Genomic DNA, 24,110 nt, shown 5'->3' with positions numbered 1-24,110 from the left:
TATTGAAAGCAGATGAGGCAGCTTTCATTTTATATGAATCATATCATCAAAAGTTTTGGTACAGAGTATGGGTTAATTTACACAGCTCTCTAAACCCACTCACTCTAATGAAACTAGCAACAGAACAGAGTGATCAATACTCATGATCTAGGTTTCACATGACATATCTTCATATAAAATACTGAAAAAGGGATTCTGGAACAAAGTTCTCTTAGCACCTGTTTTATTAATTAGTTGGGGTGGTTTTGATAATACATAGATGGATTTGAAAGCTACTAAACCATTTCCAGAAAGAGTTTGTCTTGTTCATAGCATATCTTTACATAATTTTGATCAATACTGAAATATTTCATACTTATTCTAAAATACAGTAAAACACTAGCACAGTCTCTCTTTTTAAAGATGCTCATCTAAGATGATGAATTAGAACTGAGGAATCCTAAAGTTGCTTTTTCTTTATTTAAATCTGTGAAATATCACTGATTGATGTGTTACAATCTAAAATACAATTATATCACATTACATTCTTGAAATACAAGTATTAACCACTGTTAATACATTAGCTGCATGATTATTTTATTAAATTATAAATCTCAAGTCCTAGTCTAGTGACTATCTTTCCATAGGCACCCTATATTTATAGTTTTGGAATCAATGTAGGAGCATACTTTCCTTATTTAAAACATGCAAAATGAATTAAATGATGGCAAGTTACTTAATTCCTGTCATAAGTAGAATTATATACACATATATACATATATAGTATACAAATAAGTTATTTATATAAAGTTTATTAATTTTGGATATTTTGTTCCACTGGGAAATGAACTCAGGGCATTTCGCATACTATGCAAGTACTACACTGAGCTATACACCCAGCAATGTACCGTTTTCTGTTTTGAATTTGCTGTTAAATTATTTTCCTTCTTCTGAATCTGAATTCTAATACTCAAAAACAGCTTAACTTCCAAGATCACTATATGCAGTTTTAAAAATTCCTTTGGAAAACTTCTGTATTCAATTTGTTATATAATCTTTCACAATTAACCTCAAAATTATATTTCATTGTTCATACACATTTTAAAATAGATAAGGTTCTTAGTTAAGTAATTTAATTAATATCTAACAAAAATAAACTTAAACATAGTATCCCTGTGAAAACTAAAATTATTTTGTAATATGTTGACAGATGAATAGATAAAAACATTCAACAAATAAAAATAATTTTAACCATACTATGAAAGTCATTATTCAAGATTCTAAGAAGTCTCGTTTAGAATTCCCCCCAAAATAAATAAATTCAGAAACATTTCCTGGCTAGGTGGTAAGATTAACAGTTTCTAAAATTAAGAAACAAATTAAGGACCCTTCATACTACTATCATACCCCAGAAAGGACAGTAAGGGAGCAATTTACTTTGGTTCCAAGATTCTTTATTTTTTAAACTATACATAAACAGTAAAAAAGAAAATGCGTTAGACTTTGAATAGTATGTAAGATGAACATTGAAGTTGTAATTTAGTGATTATAAATAGATTAAAAGGAAAATGTTCACCAATTCTGCTTTCAATGAAGAATATACCAGTAAACGCACTGTTGAAATGAAAGATACCAACATGTAACATTCAACGGGTTTTTTCATCTTTATCAGCACAGAAACAATGTTCTAATACACCAAAAATTGATGATATGCCAAAATCTCTACACAATTAATTAACATGCTAACTTAAGTATAGTAAATAAAGTAATTTTTGCTACAATTAAATCTTAAATGCTACTCTGCACAATAATTATAAACAAGTCCGCATGGGAGTAACAATAGAAAAAAAGAAAGAAACATATTCCATTTTCTTCATTCCAGCAGCAATAATTTTACTAGTGTAACTTGTTGATTAGGTGTGCTTACACATCACCTAGTATCCTATACTGATATGCATGCTGATTCTTTCTATTTCTATTTTTGCAAGGCACCATACAATACTTTATCTAAATTTCAGTACTACTAATAATAATGGCATATTTCTAAAATTAAATGCAGATTTTTATATAAAATTTAAAATAAAATGAGGATTGATATTTGAAATTTGATCTTGTAGCAAATGAACAACACTTGAAAATATGGTTTAAATGAATCTTTCTCTTCCTAATTTAAATTCTGTACCTTAAGTTGCTGGTCAGAAAGATAGAGAAATCTAGAAATAATGATACCTAAATTTTTTTTTTTAAAAATCTGTATGAGACTGTCTTTCCAATTAACTTTTGAGAGTAGAAAAGAGAACTAAGATTCTAACTTTCAGAAATTATGGTCTTCTGTATTTGCTTTTCTAGTCATATCCAGTATAACTTCATAATTAAAATCATCACCACTAAATAAGAATTCTAACATGGTCACTTTGTCTTACAATGTGGTATCTTTCTTGTTATTCTGACTCATCCTGGGTTTGGGAAGATGCCCTATAAGACTTGAAATTAAGGCCATGCATAAATTGAAAAATATCCCTGTGGTCTAGTTCTTTAATAATTCATTGTAAATTGAGCTTATAGCTCTCATTGCAGCAATACATATGGTGCCAAGCACACATTAGTTGTTCATTTGTTTGTGGAATATTTATAAAGTATGTTCTTATGAAAATTGCTTTAGCAGTCATATCAACTTTCTTTATTCTGGCTACAGTCCGTATGTGTTTTCTTTTTTTCTAAGGCATATAAAAACTGAAACGCAATTATTCTTATTTAAACATAAAATTCTATGATTTATTTTGAATATTTTAAATAATTATACAAAATATATGTGAAGTTTAGAATCGTTTTGTTTCATGTTAAGAACATAATTCTCAATATGCTATTACTTTCTAAATATTAAAAACGTAGAATTTGTTGACCTCCGCTTTCAGCGATCAAATGTATCCATCATGGTCATCTCCGTCATCGTCATCATCCCCTTCATCTTCATCATCATCTTCAATAACATCTTTATCATTCATAATGTCATCTTCCTCATCTTCATCATCAGTCCATTCATGTAAATCACCACTTGCAAAATCTCCAGAGATTTCAAAATCCATAGCTATTAAAACAAACATTGGATTTACTTGACTGGGTAATCAGAGGACTTCGGAGATATAAAATAATAATGAAAATTGAAAAGCAAATTCATTTGTCCTTCATTTTGATAAAACAAGACAAAAATTCACACTGTTAAGTCTCTCACTTGTGATAATACACAAAATATATTTGGTAAAAGAATTATTATTAAAGTGCTGTGTCATGTAATTCCCAGTGTAGTAATACTGGTCTCAGCCCAGTTTTATAGAGGCTTATATTTGACTTTGAATCTTAAAAACTATTTAAAATTTCTTCTGTAAGTATGAGAGGCAGAAAATTAGTCTTTGCAAAATATCTACTTCCTCAGTCTTGAAACCTAATAAAGATGCTAAGTGGTATAAAAGGACCTCTGTAAATATCATTAGGACAATAACATTGAAATGAGAGATTGTATTGGATAATTTCATTATTATTTAGGGCCTTATAATCAAATAACTTTTTCTAGAAATTGGCAATTTAGAAATCTGAGTACAAAAGAATGAACAGAGATAAAGTTTTTGGTTTGAAAATGGAGGAAAAGTTCCATATCTGAAGAAAAAGAACATGAGCAACTTCTAGAAAATAGAAGAAATAAGGAAATTGATTTTCCTGGACAGCCCCTAAAAAAGAGCCCCTGGCTGGTAATTTAGTGAGATCTGTTGGAGTTCTGTCATGCAGAATTATAAGAAAATAAACTTGTTAGTAAAAATAATAAAGCCAGCAGTTCAGTGGGATTTTGTTATAGTAGCAATAGAAAAAAAAATACTACTCGTAAAACTTAAAATGACCTATTAATATTTCTGGAAGCAATAATTCACATAAATATCATCATACATTTACTGTGTCACTTTATTCTTCATTCTTATAAATCTTATTAATATATTTAAGTACTTACAATGTGGCTGTTTACATGATACACTGAAATTGTCAGCTTACATGGTAAAAATACTGTTTCTTAGAATTCAATTTCATGTATATTGTCAGCCAAACAATATAAGAAAAAACAAGAGTGCATGTTTCCAAAATAAAATTTTAACTCATTGAATTCATCTACACATAATTTCCATTGGAAGCAAAAAAATTAAATTTCTTTATACATCTGTGACATCACTGAAGCAGTTAATGATATGAACACTTTAAGTTCCACATTAAGAGAAACGCTGCCTTCATTTAAATACTACATATGGTAATTTTTGAGTCCTACTTGATGATTTGATCACATTCATAAGGTCAAAAACTCAAAATCTAGCCCTGATAAAGTTACCGAATAAATAAATACAAAGCAGGAATGCTAAAATTAGGTGATATTACTTTTCATTGTTTACTATTTGTCTCTTCAAATGATAGTTGTTGATCATCAGCCTAAACTGTTCATAATGGAGACATATCATCATTAAATATTTAATTTTCATTATGTTCATTTCAACAGAGAAAATAAACCCACTAATTCCTTCTATACAGAATTGTATGAATTAACTACCTTTCCCTTCACTGTGATCAAAATATGACAGAAACAAAGAAAGGGAGTAAAGTTTCACATTAGGTTAAAGCTTTAGAAGACTGTCGAACATGATGGTGAAGACATGGAGCTACTGGACACGGGGGAGCATGGAAACAGAAATTCAAATGTATGGCGGCTGCTTCATACATGACAAACTAGGAAGCACAAATCCAGACAAAAGCTGGGCTGACCTCTGAACTTCAAAATCCTTTAGACTTCACAAATTTAAAACTCTGAAAATATTGCCAATATTTGGAAACCAAGGGCTCCAACATAAGAGCCTGGGACAATTTGCGTTTAGAGTCTGCTAGGACGTTCAGTCAGGGAGTGTAGCCAAGAAGTTTATATAATTAATACTCTTTATATTACATATACAAACACCGATTTGAATCTTGCAATCTGGAAAAGGCATTTTCTGAAGTAAATTTCAAATGAAAATATATACATATATGTGTGTTTGTGTGCATGTGTGTGATATTCAAGTCCTTATATTAATTTAGCTATATATAAAATACATGTTTAAAATTAATTAGAATATCAGATACAAGTATAATTTTAAAATAAATGATATTCCCCTCCCCCTGATGACAAGGACAACATACAATATGCTAACATAATTGCAATTTATAGAACTTTACAAGTTAAGATCTTGTTCAGCTTAGTTTGCTTTCATTTAGTTTCTCTGATGAGCCTTTGCATTATTCAAATCACTGTCTCAATAGCCAGGCAGGCAAAAGAAATCAACAAGGGAAACTGGAACACTACACACTTGATTTTTCAAACTTGGATCAAAATGAATGGTAAAGGCTGCCTTATCTGTATGTTACAACTCTCTAAACTTCAGGGAGGAAATGGAGTTTAACTTTGATATTTTTCTCTCTAACACATGTTGATTTAGCCACAGGATTTTACAACATGCAAGGATCAAGTCTACATGTCACTGCCTCCAGTCACATATATTTGATATGTTCTATAGTCAGAATAGGGTAGTCTTCACTAAGTGCTTGAAGACATTTATAGGCCTTTGACATATTTAATTGTATGCTCGGGAAAATATAAGATGTATGTTTCTGCCTTACCGCAATCTGCAACGCCATTTATTCTGGATCCTATGACTTCATTTCCATATCTGTCAACACACCAGCACTGCCCTAAGCTTCCATGACATTGTGTTGGCTTGTAGTATCCATCTTCATCACACAGTGGGATGTATAGTCCTATAAAACACACAATCACACACAAAGCACAAATGCAGTTTACAAATACAGTGTATTCCTTTTGGATAGATAATCACTCTGTGTTTATATCTTAAACATACACACACACGCACATATACACACACACGCAAGTGAAAGGCACCCTGTATTTCACACTCATTATTAGTGATTTCTGTAGAAGAAAACAGGTGTGGTCTCAGCTACCATGGAGATGGCATTTCACAAAGGAAACGTTTACATTTGTGACTTTGTATCCCATTAGGCAAAATGCTACTGTTATAAGTCTCACCAAGAAAGGATAATGTTTTCATAGAAATAAAAATAATTAGAATATGACTGTTTCTGTGCTCACATTAAATCATTTGAACCATGAAGATGCTATAAAGGCTCTCTACTGGCTCATCACTGACCAATTTCTATTTGTCATTTTCCAAAATTTTCATTCATATATTGCAAGTTTTGATTTGTTTTCATATCAAGTTACTTCCTCCAAAGTCCATGGTGCTTCATTTATCTGAAATGAAACCTTCTCCATTCATCCTACTTTCATTTAACAAATAAATGTGACCCACAATGCAAAGGCTTCTCCATTGAGGATATGAGGTGCTTTATTCTCTCTCTGTCTCTCTGTTTCTGTCTCTGTCTCTGTCTTTCTCTCTCTTTGTACTTGCCTATCTGTCTGCCTGTCTATGTTTTCAATATAGTCTGTCACCAATGCTCTGATATCTTCACCGTTTGAAAATATTTTGATTCTAATTATTTTTTAAAGGGCTGGAGAGATGCCTCAGTGTTTAAGAGCAATGACCGTTATTGCAGAAGAGCCAGGTTCAAATCCTAGCACCTACATGGTGGCTAACAATCATCTGCCACTCCCCTTCCAGGGGATCTGACACCCTCTTCTGTCCTCCTCAGGTACTGCATGACACAGGCACATTTACACACATCCAGGCATAACACTCATACACATAAAAATAAATAATAAAACAATTTTTAAAAAGAAAATATTAAGCTTCCCTTGATTTTCAGTGTTGCATAAAAATCTCTTAACCAGAAAGTCTAGTTAACATGTGTTTGGTGGGGAGGAGGGTGGCAATTTTTCTATATTTATAGTACCTGACATAATTACGTGGCATAGGCCGAATGACAAATGTTTAATTATTCATTTATTAGCTCAGTAATATTCTTCAATAATATTTCAATGTTAGAATGTAAGTTCTAGGTGATGAAATATTTTTTTCTTCCTTAACTGTTCTGTGAATAGAATCATCACATTTATTAGGTTTTAAAAACATACTTATGAAAGAGATAAAGGGGGAAAGTCATTTCTTAGGACAATTGTTTATGATAATAATTGTACTTTCTATAAATATTTTATAAGTCTAATAAATACATAATAAATTTGACTAAGACAATATAATTCACTTGAATTATTAACTGCTAGATTTTCAGTAGTATGCAGAAAATTTTACTAATCTGGAAAACTTGTGATATTGTCTATGAACTTAAGGCTAAACAATAAAAAGAGGAATGAACTTGATGAAGTTTACATATTTAAGATATTATGAGGGGCTGGAGAAATAGCTCAGTGGTTGGGAGCATTGACTGCTCTTGCAGAGGACCCAGTTTTGATTCCCAGTACTGATATGGCAGCCACAAACCATTTTTAACTCCAGTTCTAGGGGAATCTGACCCCCTTTTCTGACCTCTGCGGCATTGCATAACATGGGTGCACTTACATGCATGCAGGCAATACACTCATACACATAAAATAAAAATAATAAAATGTTAAAAATTAAGAACATAATGTTATGAAAGGAAATTGTCCTTTAGGGTAGAATACTCTGAAACTGACGAGAACACTCCTAGGCATAACACGAGTGATATAATCATGAAACAAAACCAACCTACACAATGAAGCATACAACACCTTATACTTACAAAGAAGCTGGCCAGTTTCAGATATATATCATTATTTCCTCCAAACCATAAAGAATATTTGAGGCATACATTATCATGTGATAAATATTTTCATTTAAATTATTAAAAAGACTAAAAACTCCCACCAAGTAATTACACAATATTTTAAAATATGAGCCACTTCAAATGAGCAAAGCCAGAATTGTAATGGATTTTGGAATTAATAGATTTTGATCAATTCTAAAATATTTTCTGGTTGACGTTCAAAGATTTTCCCATTGTATGAGCCAAAACATCAGCTTTCAAATATCAGCTTATAGATCAGTAATTCAGTTCCACTCAAGAGCTACATTATCACAAGTTCCTGGAAACAATTAAGAGAAATGTTATGTGTACTTTTTATCATCAGTCTTTTTTCACACTTACACTATTTTATGGCAAACCAATGAACGTTTTATTTGGCATGATGGTTCATGATTTAGGATCTTTCTATTAATATGAAAAATATTCTCATATGAAGCTGCTGTATTTTAATTGCAGATAGAGTATATAAATAATATGAATCAATTAGATCAAGAGACATTGTAAAATTATGTGATGAATGTTTCAATATCGCAAGCATGAAGAGATGCTTACCATACTAATGTACTGAAAAGAAGGGCAAAGTGGTGAAATCCAAATAAGAATTTAGCAATAAGAATTTCTTAGAGTTTACAGACAAGCTATGAGATTTGGTGCATGTGAAGAAAACCTATAGGAAGAGCTTGGTAAAGGATACACTTTAAATGATTAAAATTTATTTCCAAAAGATTTTGTTAGAAATATTTATTTCCAATTATAAAAATAATGAAATTTAACAGTTTAATGATCTATCGATAACCAAATATTAAAACGTTTAAAGGATTTATCTGATACATGGAATTAACATCTGTCTGTCTGTGATGTATACTTCAGTTTTCAACTTGACACACTTGGGAAAAGAAAGCCTCAACTAGGGAATTCCCTATATCAGATTGTTCTGTGGGCATTTGCCTGTGAGACACTTTCTTAATTATTGAATGTTATGGATAACACAGACCTCTTTGGGTGGTGCCACCCCTGGGCCCGTGGTCCTGAGTTGTATAAGAAAGCAGGCTAAGCACAGGTCAGAGTTGCAAGTCAGTAAGAAATGTACTATCATGGTCTGTGCTCCAGGCTCCTGCCTGCTCTGAGCTCCTGCCCTGGCTTCCTTCGAAGATGAACCGTGATGAGGACATGTAAACCAAATAAACTTCCCTCCCCAACTTCGTTTGGATCAGCGTTTTATCAAAGCAATAAAGAAACCAAACTAAGAAAATATCTATCATTTATCCATTACATACCTATCAATATACTCATCTATTTACTTGATGAAAACTGAGATTGCAAAAATTGCTAATGAAAAATGCTAGAAATATCATTCAACTTTCTGAGTTGCAATATTTTCCACTCCATGTATACAATTATTTGTGTAAATGTCAATTATAGTAACATATGATACTGTCAATCCTTAAATTGCTCAACTGAAGAATTAGAAATTTCTGCTGATGTTTTAATTTCAGCGTTGTACAAATCTCTTTCTTGCTTAACTTTCAAAATGAACATATTAGAGTAATAAAACAAATTTTATTTTTCCACAGATGAGTTAAGAAAAGTAAGTTTAATGGCTTTCCAAAAGTTCATAAATTTTGTTGCTGAATTTTAGTGCAGTCTATTTTGTTGGATTAATACTGATTTCAGGTGACTGTTTCCCTGGGCGTTTTTATGTAAGTAATATAAGCATCAGAAAAACTAGTTATTACTCACCCACAAGCTTCTTTACCCCTTGTCGCTTCTGAATGTTGCTCAGCTCTGTCTGACAAGGTGGGTCTATAATAACATTAAAAATATTAATTCAAAGATTAAGTAAAGATCGTATACTTTGAGGGAGTCTTTCTATGTCTTTAGGAGAAACCTACTACATATTTTTGACATATTATAAGCATACATTCACAGTGATGTATATTTGTTGTCTATGTAAGATGATTTACACGTGCAAAGATGAATCTGTTAGCAGATATACGAGGGACGGTGATTTCCTAAGTATTCATAAGAGTAGGTCTTTTTGAATTTTTTCTGAGTGACTGAAATATGATGGAAAAAATAAATTATGTAATGGGATATATTTACCTTCTAACATTTTAAAGGTCTACAATATAAATTCAATTGATTACAATCTAAAAATTTAATCAGTTCTCTCTTTTCTAATAAGATTATGGAGAAATAGCTTCTCATTATAAAACGATCTGAAAGTTTTCCTTCCTTCACGTTATAGCTAATTTTATCCCTTTTACTAATGTAATGTTACTATTATACCTTGTCTTTTCAAATATTCTCAGAAGTTTCAAGTATATAATTTAGAAACAGAACATAATGTAAGATGTTATAAGCCATAATTTAAAAAATAAATTAAAAGTACTTAAGCCATTTTGGAAGTATTTGTTTATTTTTAAAATTCAATAATAAAATGAACACATGTATAGAAAAGTAAAAAATTCTACATAGTCATAATTTGTTTATATTATTGAAATTTATTATATATACATATATTCATCTCTAAAAACACTTTTTTTTGGGTGTTTTTGAGACAGGTCTCCCTGTAGCCCCAGATGTCCAGGAACTCACTATGTAGACCAGGCTGGCCTCGAACTCACATAGATCTGCCTGCCTGTGCCTCTCAAGTGCTGGGATTAAAAACAAATAATTTTTTAATATTCTAAAAATTGGTAATTTTACATAAATCTTAGTGATTCACTATTAAGATATTAATGTAAAAATAATTTTATTCACCATTTATTCTTTGGAAAAAAATAAAATTATGTCAAATATTTTGAAATTGATTGAAATGCCAATTTTAAAATAATTCAGTTATTAAATGTCATATAATTAACGAAGTATAAAGAAGGGATAAAATAATGTGCTTATGACATATATTACATAGTCATGAGACCAAAAATATTTTATCTTGAGGAAATAACAAATAGAAAATAAATTTTGTTTTCAAATATTAAATGCTTATCTTATGGTTGTATTTCAGCTTGTAATTGATGAAACTACTCCTTTGCTTTTCTTCCTAGGATAGAAATCAAGCTGCACTTATATATAAAGCCAAAAGGTAAAATCTTACTGTCATCCTGAGGCGCTATTTTATAATTAACAGAAAAGATGTCAACCAAGCTTTTAATATTTATTAGAAAAAGTTCCCTTTGCTGGATTTCTTATACTTTCACTATGTAAATATCCAGATGCATGTGACTCTGAACCTGAAATTCCAGGTACATTTTTAATAACAAATTTTTAAGTTTTTAACTATTTCAGTTCAAAGAGATTTGCATTGATTATCTCAGTATTCCCCTTCTTTCCCCAACTCTCCTCAGATTATAGTAACCAATTTCCTCTTAGCTTTCATGAACTCAGCTTTGTTAGATTCCACATATATGTTCATGTTTACGGATTTTTCAATGTTCATGTACAAACATAAAAACACATCATTATCACATGTGACAAAACAAAAGAATTTTTATCAAGGAAAGTAACAATATGAATGCATGTTTTTAATAACAATAAATCTTATTTTATTATATTATTATTTAAGTTTTTTAAATATATACCAGTTACTATTTTAAATATATACCAGTTACTAATAACTGGATTGTAGTTTGAGGGAGTGTTTGATAATCTAGAATGCAGATATTCAATAAAATTTAAGAAATGTGTATTATAAGTGTGTATAAGGGATTTAATACAGAAATTCAGTTACTTTATTTCTTACATTAGTTTATCAATATTTAAGGCCTTTTACAAAGCTGATCTTATTTATTCACTATTCATCAAACTGTGACACTTATTTTCTATTTTTGAACTTTAAAAAGTGTTTTATTTATTATTTTTATTTTATGTGTATGTGTTTACTGGCTGCATGCATGTAAGTGCATCCGTGTCATGCAATGCCCACGGAGGTCAGAAGAAGGATCTGATCCCTCGGAACTGGAGTTACAGATGGTTGTTAGTAGCTTTTGGGTGCTGGGAATCGAACCTTGGCCCTCTGTAAGAGCAGGCAGTGTTCTTAAACGCTGAGTCATCTCTCCAGTCCTATTTTATGAACTATTAAGAAATATGCAAAAGCCGTAGAGTTAGCAAAGCATTCTATATGATTCATCATGAAGTATGATAATAATTGTTATAGTTTAACATTATTTAACAATGTTAAAGTGCATTGTGAATATTGGGTATATATCAAAGTAGCTTCCAATTTATTAACGGTGCTTCAAAATAGCAGTGTTTCCTTGATTTTGTAAATAAAGTATGAGAACTTTTAAGCCTGTTTAGCCATGTATATTTAATTTAATAAATTATGTGACTCAATAAATTCTAGAAGCATGATTCTAATTTTACAGTCCATTTTTATCTTCTATAAATATGCTGTTTAAAGAATACCATCACTCTTCATTTGGTCTAATTTCTTTCAGAGTTTTGAATACTTTCTTTGCTAGTGAATTTTTAAGAAGCTAAACTCTATTGAAGAGATTGAAAGAGTATGTAATTTTAAAAATAAAATGAGTAAAAATAACTTTATGGTGAATGCGGTGGTTCATGAAGCTCATTTAATAAGATCACAAAATGGAACATTAAAACTCCACAGTATAGTGATAAAAACCCCATTTATTTTACACCGTTGCAAAGCAGATAGCAAATTAATTTTAATGATTACTTTAATATCTGTTTTCTCATATCTCTGTGTGCTGCACTGGTTCATAAAGGAGACTATAATGAAATATATTAATATAAAATATTAATTACTATTTTTCACCTTGTTTAGAATGTATCTTCAGCACAATGATTTTATTCAATACAGTTCCTATTTGCTTTTTCATTAAACATTCAAATTTTTAAAAATTACTGAAATTAGTGAGGCATTGTCTATTGTTAATTGTTTTATCATGAAGGAATAGATCAAATTTGCAATTCAGGTCAGCTAATCCCATGATTGTTGCTTGTATTTTACCTTGCTGTCTTTGGAAGCAGTAGCACCATTCATTGTTAGATATCAAACTGTCCTTGTATGTGTCACAAGAGTTGAAGAATGCCTTGGTACACTGCTCATTCTTATCAACGTAAATGCTCCCAAGCTCTGACTGGTCCAATAGCAGGTCATAGTTTGTATCAAGTCTATTAAACATCCAGCCAAGCGAATCCTTGCAAATTGGCAAAATACTGGTATCAAATCCTAGATGCACAAAGAAAATGATTAGCTAAATATGTAAGATACCATCATCAGAAATTAAAGCAAAACAACAATATAGGCATTAAACACAGGGCAATTGGTGGACAATCAGAAGATAAGGTCTTAAATTAAACTTGGGAAATATGTGTTGAAGTAAATTAGGCATAACTGCATCATCTTTAGCTTTGAATATTAATTAACCAGAAAGAATTTATTACTAATTAGTCATTATTTCAATGGAATGTACTATTCTAATTGCATATTATTTTTGTTATTCATTGCTCAAGCTTTTTGATACTTTGTAGATAATCATAAACTCCAAAATACTATTAATTACAATATTTTAACACTAAAACTCATTTTCATATGAAAAAATGAATACTGTTTTCGCAAAAAGCATTTTAAATACACAATAACCATTTCCATAACATCCTGTAACTTGGTAAAATCTTGGTTAAAAATAATTGCACAATAGCTGGGCATGGTGGCGCACGCCTTTAATCCCAGCACTTGGGAGGCAGAGGCACGCAGATCTTTATGAGTTCAAGGCCAGCCTGGTCTACATAGTGAGTTCCAGGACAGCTGGGACTAAAACAGAATTGCACATAAAAGTGTTAACAAGAGAAAGAATAGTCATGCTGTAATATTATGCAATTACTCTGACTTCTAATTCACTTGTTGCAATTTACCCAGTTACAAATGTGCTACAGTGGAGAGCAACAGTGTGTGTTATACAGGAGTGGGGTCTCAAGAAATGGAAGGATTTGGTTTGCATTCAAGCTATATGCAATTAGATTTATGTAGGTCACTCAGCTCACTAACGATCTGAGTCCCACAGTTCATCAAATGCAATTATTGTTTTGAACCAAGTCTATGCAAAGACACATTTCATTCAAATGGATATGGAATGAGAGTCTTTTGTACTCTGATACATGAAATACCATATAAGTTAATAAGAAGAGTTTAATTAAATGTTTTAATGGATTGCTAAAGTCTTAGGTGAGTACCACAACCATAAGTAATTTCAGGAAACCAAATAAAGGAGATGAATCCATTTCTTTTGACCTGAGGCATAGCATCAAGAAACGTATGGCAGGAAATAGACTGAGAAAATCATTTGTGAAGGTGAGGTTGCTTTGGAAAAAGAATGGAGGTACATTCATCTGCCTTTTTATCTCTTTGGAAAGCCCTGAATTCCTCGAAGAGAGCTATGATGTCACTCTGCAGATACATGAAGAATCTGCTGCACGACAAGAAAAAGTAAAAAAAGGTTTTTAAGGCTATCACGGGAAAGACTGAGGAAACCATTTTGAGTGAGCAGCAGTAAATTACTCCTACCACTATATAGGAACAGGGTCTCTGACAAAGGATGGAAACAAGGAGGAAGAGAAAGGGAAAAAATACACAACTGTTCTGTGAACCACTGCCCAACAGCCTAACAGAGAAATAATAGGAGTGACTGAAATTAGAATATGGAATGCACATAGGGTAGAAGAAGTGGTTAGAGATTAATAAAGAAACTCTAAAATAAATGGAATGCATCAAATCTTAGAAGAATCTTACAAAACATCAAATAAGATGAATATGAAAAATGTTAAAAACTGTATACATTATAAATTACTTGAAATCTATGATACAAGCAACTTTTTAAAGTAGCTATAGGGTTACAGATGAAATTTATGGTCCTACAGAGAAAAAAGGATAGAGTGTCACACTAGAGATGAAATCATAGAAGGCAGAAAAAAATGGATAAAAGTGATACCATGTTGAAAACAAAAACAAAGCTCTCAACACAAAAGCATCACCTCCTGAATTGATTTGAAAGAAGAAAGAGGAAATGCCTTCTGAAAGACAAAACTGGGAAATAATTTATTAAAAGCAGATGCAAGGCATGAAATATTTGAAAAATATATATTTCAAGTAGAATGCACCAGAATGTACTTTTTGATGGGGAAAACATGAAACTCTATGAAAAAAAAATGAAGTCAATTTGAAGACTCACACCTGATGATATCAAATTCTTGTCAAAAAGCATAAAAAGTAAAATATAAAATTATTAGCAATATATTATTTGCTTCTATCATATAGGAAAGCAAAATGTAGGTCAACATGAGAGAAATTGAGGTGTTTTTACAGATATATTTATTGTGCTTGAGGAGGCAAAAATGAAAATTCATAGAAGAATTTATAAAGCAACATGTTTGTGAACAAGACTCACAAGATTGTACAGTAAGATACTATAAATTCAGCACAGAGAAGGCATTTACAAGGCAATAAAGTATTATAATGTTGAGTTATATATTGTTAATAAGCAACTACAACACACTGTATAGATCATTATTCAATTTCTATAAAAGGTTAGTCTACATGAGTGTATATATATATAGTATAAAATGAGATAAATTTGGACAATTATACATTTATCTGTCAACATTATTACCCTGTGACTGAAGGAATAGATGACATTGTTGCAAGGTTGCTAGTTTTCTTCATATAATGTAGCATGTTACATTAAAAATAATAATATATTTTGCAATCAAAATGTAGAAAATCAAATGGCAAAATGAGAATAGACATTGTTACACAGATTTTTTTTCTTCCTGTTCTATATTGAAAAGAAATTAACACTAATTAGTGTGGCAAAGGAAGGATCATAAAATTAATTACTACTTATTGATTAGTCTCTGGTTAAAGAAGATCTCATTTGTTTCCACACACAACCACCGCTGGTGATTATGCTGTTTGTTATTTTATTTGCTGTTAATTTTTATCTCCCCTTGATTTTAACTATTCTTGAAATGTTCACGGTATCTATCAGGTAAATATTCAAGGATTTTAAATGCTTCTCAGATGAAAGGAGAACATTTTGACAAATATAGTGCTTATGTTATAACTCTCCAAACACTGATGAGCTATATGTGAATTTATAAAATTTTAAAATGTGAATTTAACATAAAACATATTTTATATGTCTTGATACATATCTTTTCTTAATCTCTTTGCTCTTATGGGGGGGCTGGGATTTTTTTTCCTTTTTTTTTCAGTAGATTCAGATTCTTAGTTAAAAGTGTTCTGAAAACAATGCACTGCTATGCTGAAAAACTGGAATATTCTTTTTATTTAAAAAAGAATGAAGAGCTGAAGAGATAGCTCAGTGGTTAAGAGCACTGACTGCTCTTGCATTGGACCCAAATTCAATTTCCACCACCCACATGGCAGCTAACAACCATCCATAACTCCAGTTTCTAGGGATCCAAAGCCTTTTTCTGACCTCTGCGAACATTGCACGACATGGGTACATTCATATGCATGCAGACAATACACTCATATACATAAAATTAAAATAAATAAAATTAAATTAAAAAATGAAATGAGGCTGGTGTTTAGATGCAACAAGGTGATGATGAAATGGCCACCCAGAGAAATGTGAAGCTTATGATAGAGACTCAAGACCAGTGATTCAGAGTGGCCTCCTCACAGGCCACAGAAGGCTGATAGTGGTTCAGCAGTAGTGGAGTAGATGACGCAGAGGAGAAAGAGATCTAGAGCTCCAATTTGGGACTGGTTATGTTGTGTATATACTGGAGAAAGATTGTTCAGGGATCAAAAGGCCAACAGGAGCAGAAGAAAGTTGAAAAAGTCTCAATCAAAAGGAAGATCTGGAATTGATAGTGACAGATATGGAGACCTCATGAGTAGCAGAGGAGAGCTTGAGGGAACACATGGATGATGTGGCTCAGGCTCCTATTGCCCTAAACAATTGGGAATGTGCTTTCTCTGACATTTTCTGGACTAACTTATTGAAATAAAGCATTTTCTTTTCAGGTTAAAAAATGAAATGAAATTGAAAATCTTTCATTTATTCAGTGAAAGGAAATCTAGTACTTAATAATCCCAAACCTGCTGATGCTAATGGTAATTCCCACTGAGGAGTTCCTAACGATTAGAGTCTAAACAGACTTTACTTCATGGCCTCATCAGGGAGCAATTTCCCAGGTAACAGTAATGTAATAGAACATTCCTATTACACTATAACATCTACTTAGTTCTTTTTAAAATTTCATAATTATATAATGATATACATAGGATAGCAGAATGTTAGCAAAACATTAAACATGTTATTTGGTCTAAATTAAAATAATACTGATGTCAAGAATATACCTTAGAAGTACTAATGTACATATTTAAACTTTTACTGTAGAGAGTTACAGTACCTTCTAAATAAAAAAAGAAAATCCCAGATGTCTCAATAATCAGGATACCCAAACAAAGATTGATCTGCTTGCTTTCTTTTATTGCTTGAAATGCAGAAAGAAAATTTATCTCCCAAGTTTTGGAATCTTTTTTTCCAATAGATGAAGAGCCCTGTTATACCTAGAAGGATACTAATTACACTAAAATGAGGCATTGTTTTAAGCCATCTGATTCCAAATTCAATCTTCTTCTCAATGTGAAGACAGCATGACATGAAGTGAGCAATATCTTGGTAAGAAATTAGAATGTGTTCATTCACCCTCAGGGTTTAAGTAATTCCATCATTTTCTCTGACTGTGAAGAACATTTGTTGTGTGAGAACGGAGCAACAAGACATCTTCTGATTCAGAGTCAAAGTGTTAATCTGAGGATTTTGTGTACGATGTTCACCCAGGTCGTGCTTTGCGAACTGATCAAAGTGAAACCTGTGCCACTTTCCATTCGAAGCATTAAACAAACTCTTCTGCATTATTTTAAATAATTATGCTCAGCAGAGTGCTTTTTTGTTTAATTTTTGAAAAGTTAAAGATAAAATGTATCAGAATGTATAAATCCTAATAGATAGAAAACACACATGCTACAAAATCCTCAAATACTCTTATAATCATAATAAAATAAGAAGTAAGCAACTTCTTTTCCCTCTGAAGCTTATCATGAAGCAGGTTTAAATATCTTTATCAACTGTTTGCCATCCTATGGAAATTCTTTATTGTTCATTTATTGCATTAAGAAATATTCTGAAAACTTTTGTTCAAGAAGCTTTTCTTTGAAATAAAAGCTAGAATTAAAGTATTAAGAAAGAATGGTAAAGTTTATTACCTTGCTCATTTTCTTTAAAAACTATGATATCACTGACCATTTTGTCAAAACTAATATATTGTGAAATAGATTATCGATAGATAGATAGATAGATAGATAGATGATAGATAGATGATAGATAGATGATAGATAGATTTCAAATATTCAAACAAAAAACATTTTGTAATGCCTTAAAATATTTGTAAAAATTCTCAGTTAATAAACAGTCTACTAAAATCTCAGATTAGTAAAACATTAGGGAAAAACTCCTGCTAATTTCCCCTCTTTAAATGATTTAACGCAAAAATAAGATGTAACTCATGTAAAACAAAGAACAATGTTCTGTTGGATGGATGAAGCAAGGGATCACAAAAGCAAATTCTTCTTTTTCTATGAAACCACGTTCCATGTTCAGGATAAGATAGAATTTTAACAAGGAAGGCAGGAGATGGGCAATAATCCCTAGCTGAGGACCCATTGGCACTCACAGTTGCTAGGGTGAGTCAGTTTTGTTACAAGATGTTGTGCCAGATAAGTTTCCCAGGCTCCAGAAAATGGACCACACCCAAAAGCATATATGGAATATAAATTAGACTCAATAGACTTTAAAAATAATGGAGGCTATGAAGTCACAGGGGGAGTTAGTAAGATGAATGAATGGGGTATGAATATGATCAAAATACATTGTATGAAATTCTCAAAGAATGAATTAAAATATTGTTTAAAATAAAAATTAAAAATAAGAAAGAGCAAAGCATCTTTCAATTTGAGCTTAATGTCTGGACTTTACTCCAGGCCTGTTCCTGATATAATCTTCCTCTTCTGCAACAGAATGTCATTCAATAATTGCAAGAGCTACTATTCTGATCTTGTGACATAATAACTTCCAAATAAGCATGAGGAAGGAAGACTATATTTGAACTCACTGAAGATACAGTTCATGATGACTGAGAAGGCTTGGTGCCAAGGCGGGTCCTAGTTTCAGGAGAATGACACAGTTGCTCCCATTGGCCACAGTCAGGAAATAGAATGAAATAAACACTTGTGTGTAGCTCCCAACTCAATTTTCCTTTTCATTGAGAACCTCAGTAGATGGGATGGTGATGCTCACCTTCACTGTGAGTCTTTCTTCATTAGTCTAATATCTCCAGAAATATCCTCACAACGTCAACAGTTTTGTCTCTTAGGTGATTCTAAACCCAGATTAATTTATAGTGAAACTCAACCACTAGCCCAGTTTTCATCAACTTTACAACTGAACAGATAACTTTTAAATTATGAATTTTCTCCCTTGGTCATCAAAGTCTTATAATGTAAAAGGCATTCAATCCATTTAAAATCTACATAGTTATTAACATTTTCACGGCTGTTCAAATTTTCACAGTCCAAAGGCCCTTCTGTGACTCAAACTCTATTTGTGAGCTTCTATAAAAAATGAAAAAAAGTAAAAGTTATCTGCATCTACATCTAATATCAAATGGAATAGAATTGTTCCACTTTATGCCTATAGTATTCCTTGTCAGAGTTGCCATGGTCCTGGCATCTCCAGCATTTTTTGAATTTTGATTGACTCGTAATTGTCAACAGCACAGATCCACACAATGACTTCTCATATTTTCCTTCTAAGGACTGTAATCTTGCTACCAAATTTCTGGCTTCAATATCTTTCTGGAAACTTGGTGCAATGATCCATGACAAATATCTCTTTCTTTTCATGCCTTTATGGTCAGCACCATGTGAATGATACACTGACATTTTCTTCCTGTCTCAATATGTAGTCTCCTCCCTCTTATCACTTTAGTGGCCTCTGAGCTACTTGACAGCTGAGCCTGTGAAAAGATTTCCCTATGTGGTCATTTTCAAGGAGAAAAATCTCTTCGGCAACATTCTTAATTCTAACTTTCTCCTTTAACATTATCTTTTCTCAAAAATTTCGAACCTATGACGATTGAGGTTTTATTCAAGAGTACTTCTATTGACCCAATGAGAAACACAAGGTTTCTCTTTAAAGGAAATAATCTCTTTAAAAATTACAGTTGCTTTTTCTTATTTACTACTTCAAGCTTCCCCCATGTGCCTTTCATCACCAGACTGCATATTTTTAAAATCTTTCTGCCCTCTTGCACTATGAGTCTAAGAGTTTGGAGCAGCAACCATGACACAGCCTAGATGCTAAGCTACCTTGAAATTAATTCCACACAACAATATTGCTTTTTGTTTTTCAGTTCAACCTCATTCAAAGTTTCATTGTAAAATGTAGCACGATTCTTTGACAAAATACAACATGAATGGTCTCTGGCCAGTTCTCAGTGGAATCTTTGTTTTCCATAGAAATTATAGCTGGTGTCTGAAATCTTGGCAGTTGTCTGACACTCTGGTCTTCCAAACTTCAATGAGATGGGCCCATTTTAAGCCCTGTTTATAGCATTATAAGATTCCTGTGGTTCACAAACTTTACTAAACTCCCCTTAAAACCAGTTCCAAAGGCCCACAAAAAACACTTCACCAGGTTTACCACAGAAATAACTACACATCTCGGTTCCAATATTATGTATTCATTATTTTTCTTCTTACTGTAACAAAAATTTGGAGAATGTAACCTGAGAAAGGAAGCATTTGTAGTTTAGGAATACATTACACAATCATGGACAAAATGATGGGGTGACTGCAGCTGTGGAGAAGGGATGGGAGGCAGATTGTCGCAGTGTCCACAGTCAGAAAGCAGAAAGAGAAGAAGGATGGTGAACTGCTCACTCTCACCATTTTTTTATTCAGTCCAGTACACTAGTTGATGGGTTGCTGCCACCCACGTTAAGGGTAGGTTATTTCTCCTCTGTTAAACCTTTCTAGACATGTATTCACAAATATGTCCAGAGGTGTGTTTCCTAGTTTCTTCTAAATACAGTCAAATTTACTATGAAGATTAAACAGCGTTCATAAAGAAGCAATTTCAGGCTACTCTACTAATCTGACATCAGGGTAATATCTGGACAATAATTTATGATGAGATTTACCAACCAGCTAAGTAAACAAGTTGTTGAGTGTATTTATTATATGTCAATGCCTTTTCAAGTTGGAGGTTGCTTGATGGAAGAGAGCCTTCCACAGCTTATGTGTTATTATCAGGAGAAAGAAAGAAAACTTGTAATTGTCTTTAACAAATGCTAAGCTTTAAAACAAAGCAGTGTAACTACGAGGCAAATGTATTGTGGAAGTGTTTTATACAGGATGGAAGGGAACTGCACCCCATAATAACTATTTAAACAACAACTAGATAACGTAAGGGAGTCATTCATACTGCTACCTGCTGTAGAGTCTTTTAGGGCAAGGAAATAGAAAATATGAACACATTTCTCTATCTTAAAGAATTACTTGTATCAAAAAACTTTAAAATGCATCTTAGAACCCAAATATCAGCCAGATAGTTATTTGTAAAATGATATACTAATTTATACGAACAAATTAACAACCTAGAACAAGAGTAAAAAATGATAGAAAACTAACGATTAATTAATTTAATTTAAATCACATTGTAAGAGTTTTGATGTATAACTACTAATGATAACATTATGATACTGTGCTATAAATTAGGCATATGAGAAAATAAAGGATATGTTACCTAACAAAAGAAGATAATTTGTGTAAGTACCAAAAACTAATGAAAATAGCAATTTTCAAATGACTGGTGTCATGAGGTTGATTTTTATGCCTAACTTTTTCATTTTTCATAGTATTCAATATAACATAAGGCATTCATTCTCAATGTAGCTTGTAAAACTTTGGCTTTTCTTTTGCGAATCTTTACAGTCAAGTTTTCTGGTTTGAACCTGCGTGCCTTTATTGTTACATAACTCCATCTGGAAAACATCACCTATCTAAGGGTGCAAGGGATTGACAGTGAGGAAAGGTGTCAATCCAGTTTTCTGGTTCTCTTCTGCGTTACAAGGTATGTGCTCTGGTGATATTCACACTTCTAGCTCACACATTACATTTTCCTTCCCTGTTAGCATACAAAGTTACATCAGATGTGTACAGCTTGAGAAAGGTTTTCTAAGAAGCTGTATTTTATACTAACATTGATTCTAAGATCTGAGAAAGAAATCTATTGTATTTCCAGATTATAAAGCACAAAAATCATTTCAATTAAAATTACATTACCAATTCATGTTTCATTGAAGGTTAGAAAGATCTCTCTGAAAGGAAATTATACATTGTACACAGTGAAATAGACACTGGATTTTAAGTATTCTTTTTTGTATAACCAGGAAGTTATACATTTAGTCTCTTTTGTAATTATTTGCCATCCAAGTACTTAACACTAACAAGAATAAACACTTGGAAGTTTTCCCTAACAGAAATTAATAGAGATTTTTCATATACAACAGAATGATTTTTCTAGGTTTTCTATTTTAATTATTATTCAAGAGTATCTAGTATTTACTAAGAATCACTATCAATATGTTTATTAAAATCTGATAAAATATTTGGTCCACCATTTTTCAGATCTCTTGTCACATTTCCACATTAAATTTAAAGATGGTTATTCACCATGGCAGGTATTCTGCTTCCCCTCAATGCAGCAAGTTCCTTGTGATGGCCAACTTCAAACCACACTTACTGTTTCCTTAGTTTAAGGCATGCAGGAGTCTTTCAACAAATGAAAACAGTTTGGGACAGGGAGTTTTGTGCACATGCTGTAAACTCTGCTGTGCTACTTGACTTCAAACTTGCAGATGCCATTACCAATTTAGATTATAAGTTGTCTTAAAGTTCTATTGTAAGTAAGCACTTATGTTTAATGCATCCTTGTAAAATTTTCAGAAATGAAAAAGGAAACTACTATTATCAAAATGTTCACATTAAGAATAACCAAATGTTTAAGAAATTCAATTTCCACAATTTAAATAAATGTTGACAAAAGTATAAACTTAACTAACAACAGGTAAAGCCTCATAATTTCAACATATGTTGTTAAAAATATATTAATGTTGCTTGTCTTGGGGCCTAGACACCTGGGGAACCAATACTGCTTCCTGACCCTTTTCATCCAGACCAACTTAGTACCTTCTCTGAGCCCAGGCTGCTTCTGGGCCTGGCCCCGCACTCATCTACCTCTGCTTCCCTGGGCATGCAGCACCCTCCACAGGCCTCTCTCCCACCCACAGGCCTCTCTCCAGGGTAAGTCCATCACGCCCTCCATGCCCTGACTCCCTGACCCCCATTCACCCTCCCACCTACCCTCCATTCTCTCCTCCGAGTTTGGGCCATGCCCATCCCTTGTCTTGGGGCCCCAGACACCTGGGAAACCAATACTGCTTCCTGACCCCATTCATCCAAACCAACATAGTGCCTTCTCAGGGCCCCAGGAGCACTGCTTCTGGACCTGGCCCCGCCATCAACTCCCCCTGCTTCCCTGGGCCTGCACCACCTGCCATCCTCTTTCTTGGACTTGGGAGCTGACATTTCCTCTTCCTGATCCTTTACATCCAGACCAACCCAGCTCCTCAGTGCAGTACTCAGGAGTCTTTGTGGCCTCTTCCTGCCCCATCTGCCTTTGCATCTCTGTTTGGCATGGCCACCAGCTGCCCCAAACCAGCATCTTTTCTTGGCCAGGATCCCAGGCCAGTCCAACCCCCAAATTCCTGAGGCCAAAATCAGTCTTGGAGGGAACCGGACCTTAGGAGAAAGCTTGAAGTCATCTGACGATCGTAATTAGTGGGCCTCTGTGGTAACTCCTGAAGACAAAATTCATCTGGCCACTCCAATATAAAATCAACAGAGAGAACTGGAAGCTTAGAAAAACCAGCTATTCATGCACAAAAAGTAAACCACAAAGACACATAAAGTTCACAAAAAGTAGACCTAAACTTGAAGGCCTGAGTCTTATACAAGAATCAGAAAGTACAAAAGAAATTCACTTGCCAAAATCACAGAGAAAAAATAATAACATGAAAATCCAAAATAACATATGCCCACCAAATACCAATAGTCCTCTAGAGGAGTACAATGAGAACCCACTAGAGATAATGCAGGACATGGAACTCAAAAGGACAATTCC

The 24,110-nt window shown here is 32.7% G+C and overlaps 1 protein-coding gene across 3 annotated transcripts in view; it reads right to left on the bottom strand.

The window, feature by feature from the left end:
* Positions 1 to 1,286: 1,286 nt before the first annotated feature.
* Positions 1,287 to 24,110, bottom strand: part of Spock3 (SPARC (osteonectin), cwcv and kazal like domains proteoglycan 3) — a 442,261-nt gene continuing 419,437 nt past the window's right edge. For all 3 annotated transcript variants that reach the window (XM_008824947.3, XM_008824946.1, XM_008824949.1), the window contains 4 exons: positions 12,782 to 13,003; positions 9,544 to 9,606; positions 5,665 to 5,802; positions 1,287 to 3,067 (listed from right to left, as the gene is read on the bottom strand). In XM_008824947.3, coding sequence (XP_008823169.1) covers positions 2,898 to 3,067; positions 5,665 to 5,802; positions 9,544 to 9,606; positions 12,782 to 13,003 — 593 coding nt within the window. In that variant the 3' untranslated portion in view covers positions 1,287 to 2,897. The remainder of the gene's footprint in view (positions 3,068 to 5,664; positions 5,803 to 9,543; positions 9,607 to 12,781; positions 13,004 to 24,110) is intronic.

Source organism: Nannospalax galili, unplaced genomic scaffold, assembly GCF_000622305.1.
Source record: "Nannospalax galili isolate Female #2095 unplaced genomic scaffold, S.galili_v1.0 scaffold109, whole genome shotgun sequence".
NCBI classification, from domain to species: domain Eukaryota; kingdom Metazoa; phylum Chordata; class Mammalia; order Rodentia; family Spalacidae; genus Nannospalax; species Nannospalax galili.
This window is presented reverse-complemented; position numbering and strand designations above follow the sequence as displayed.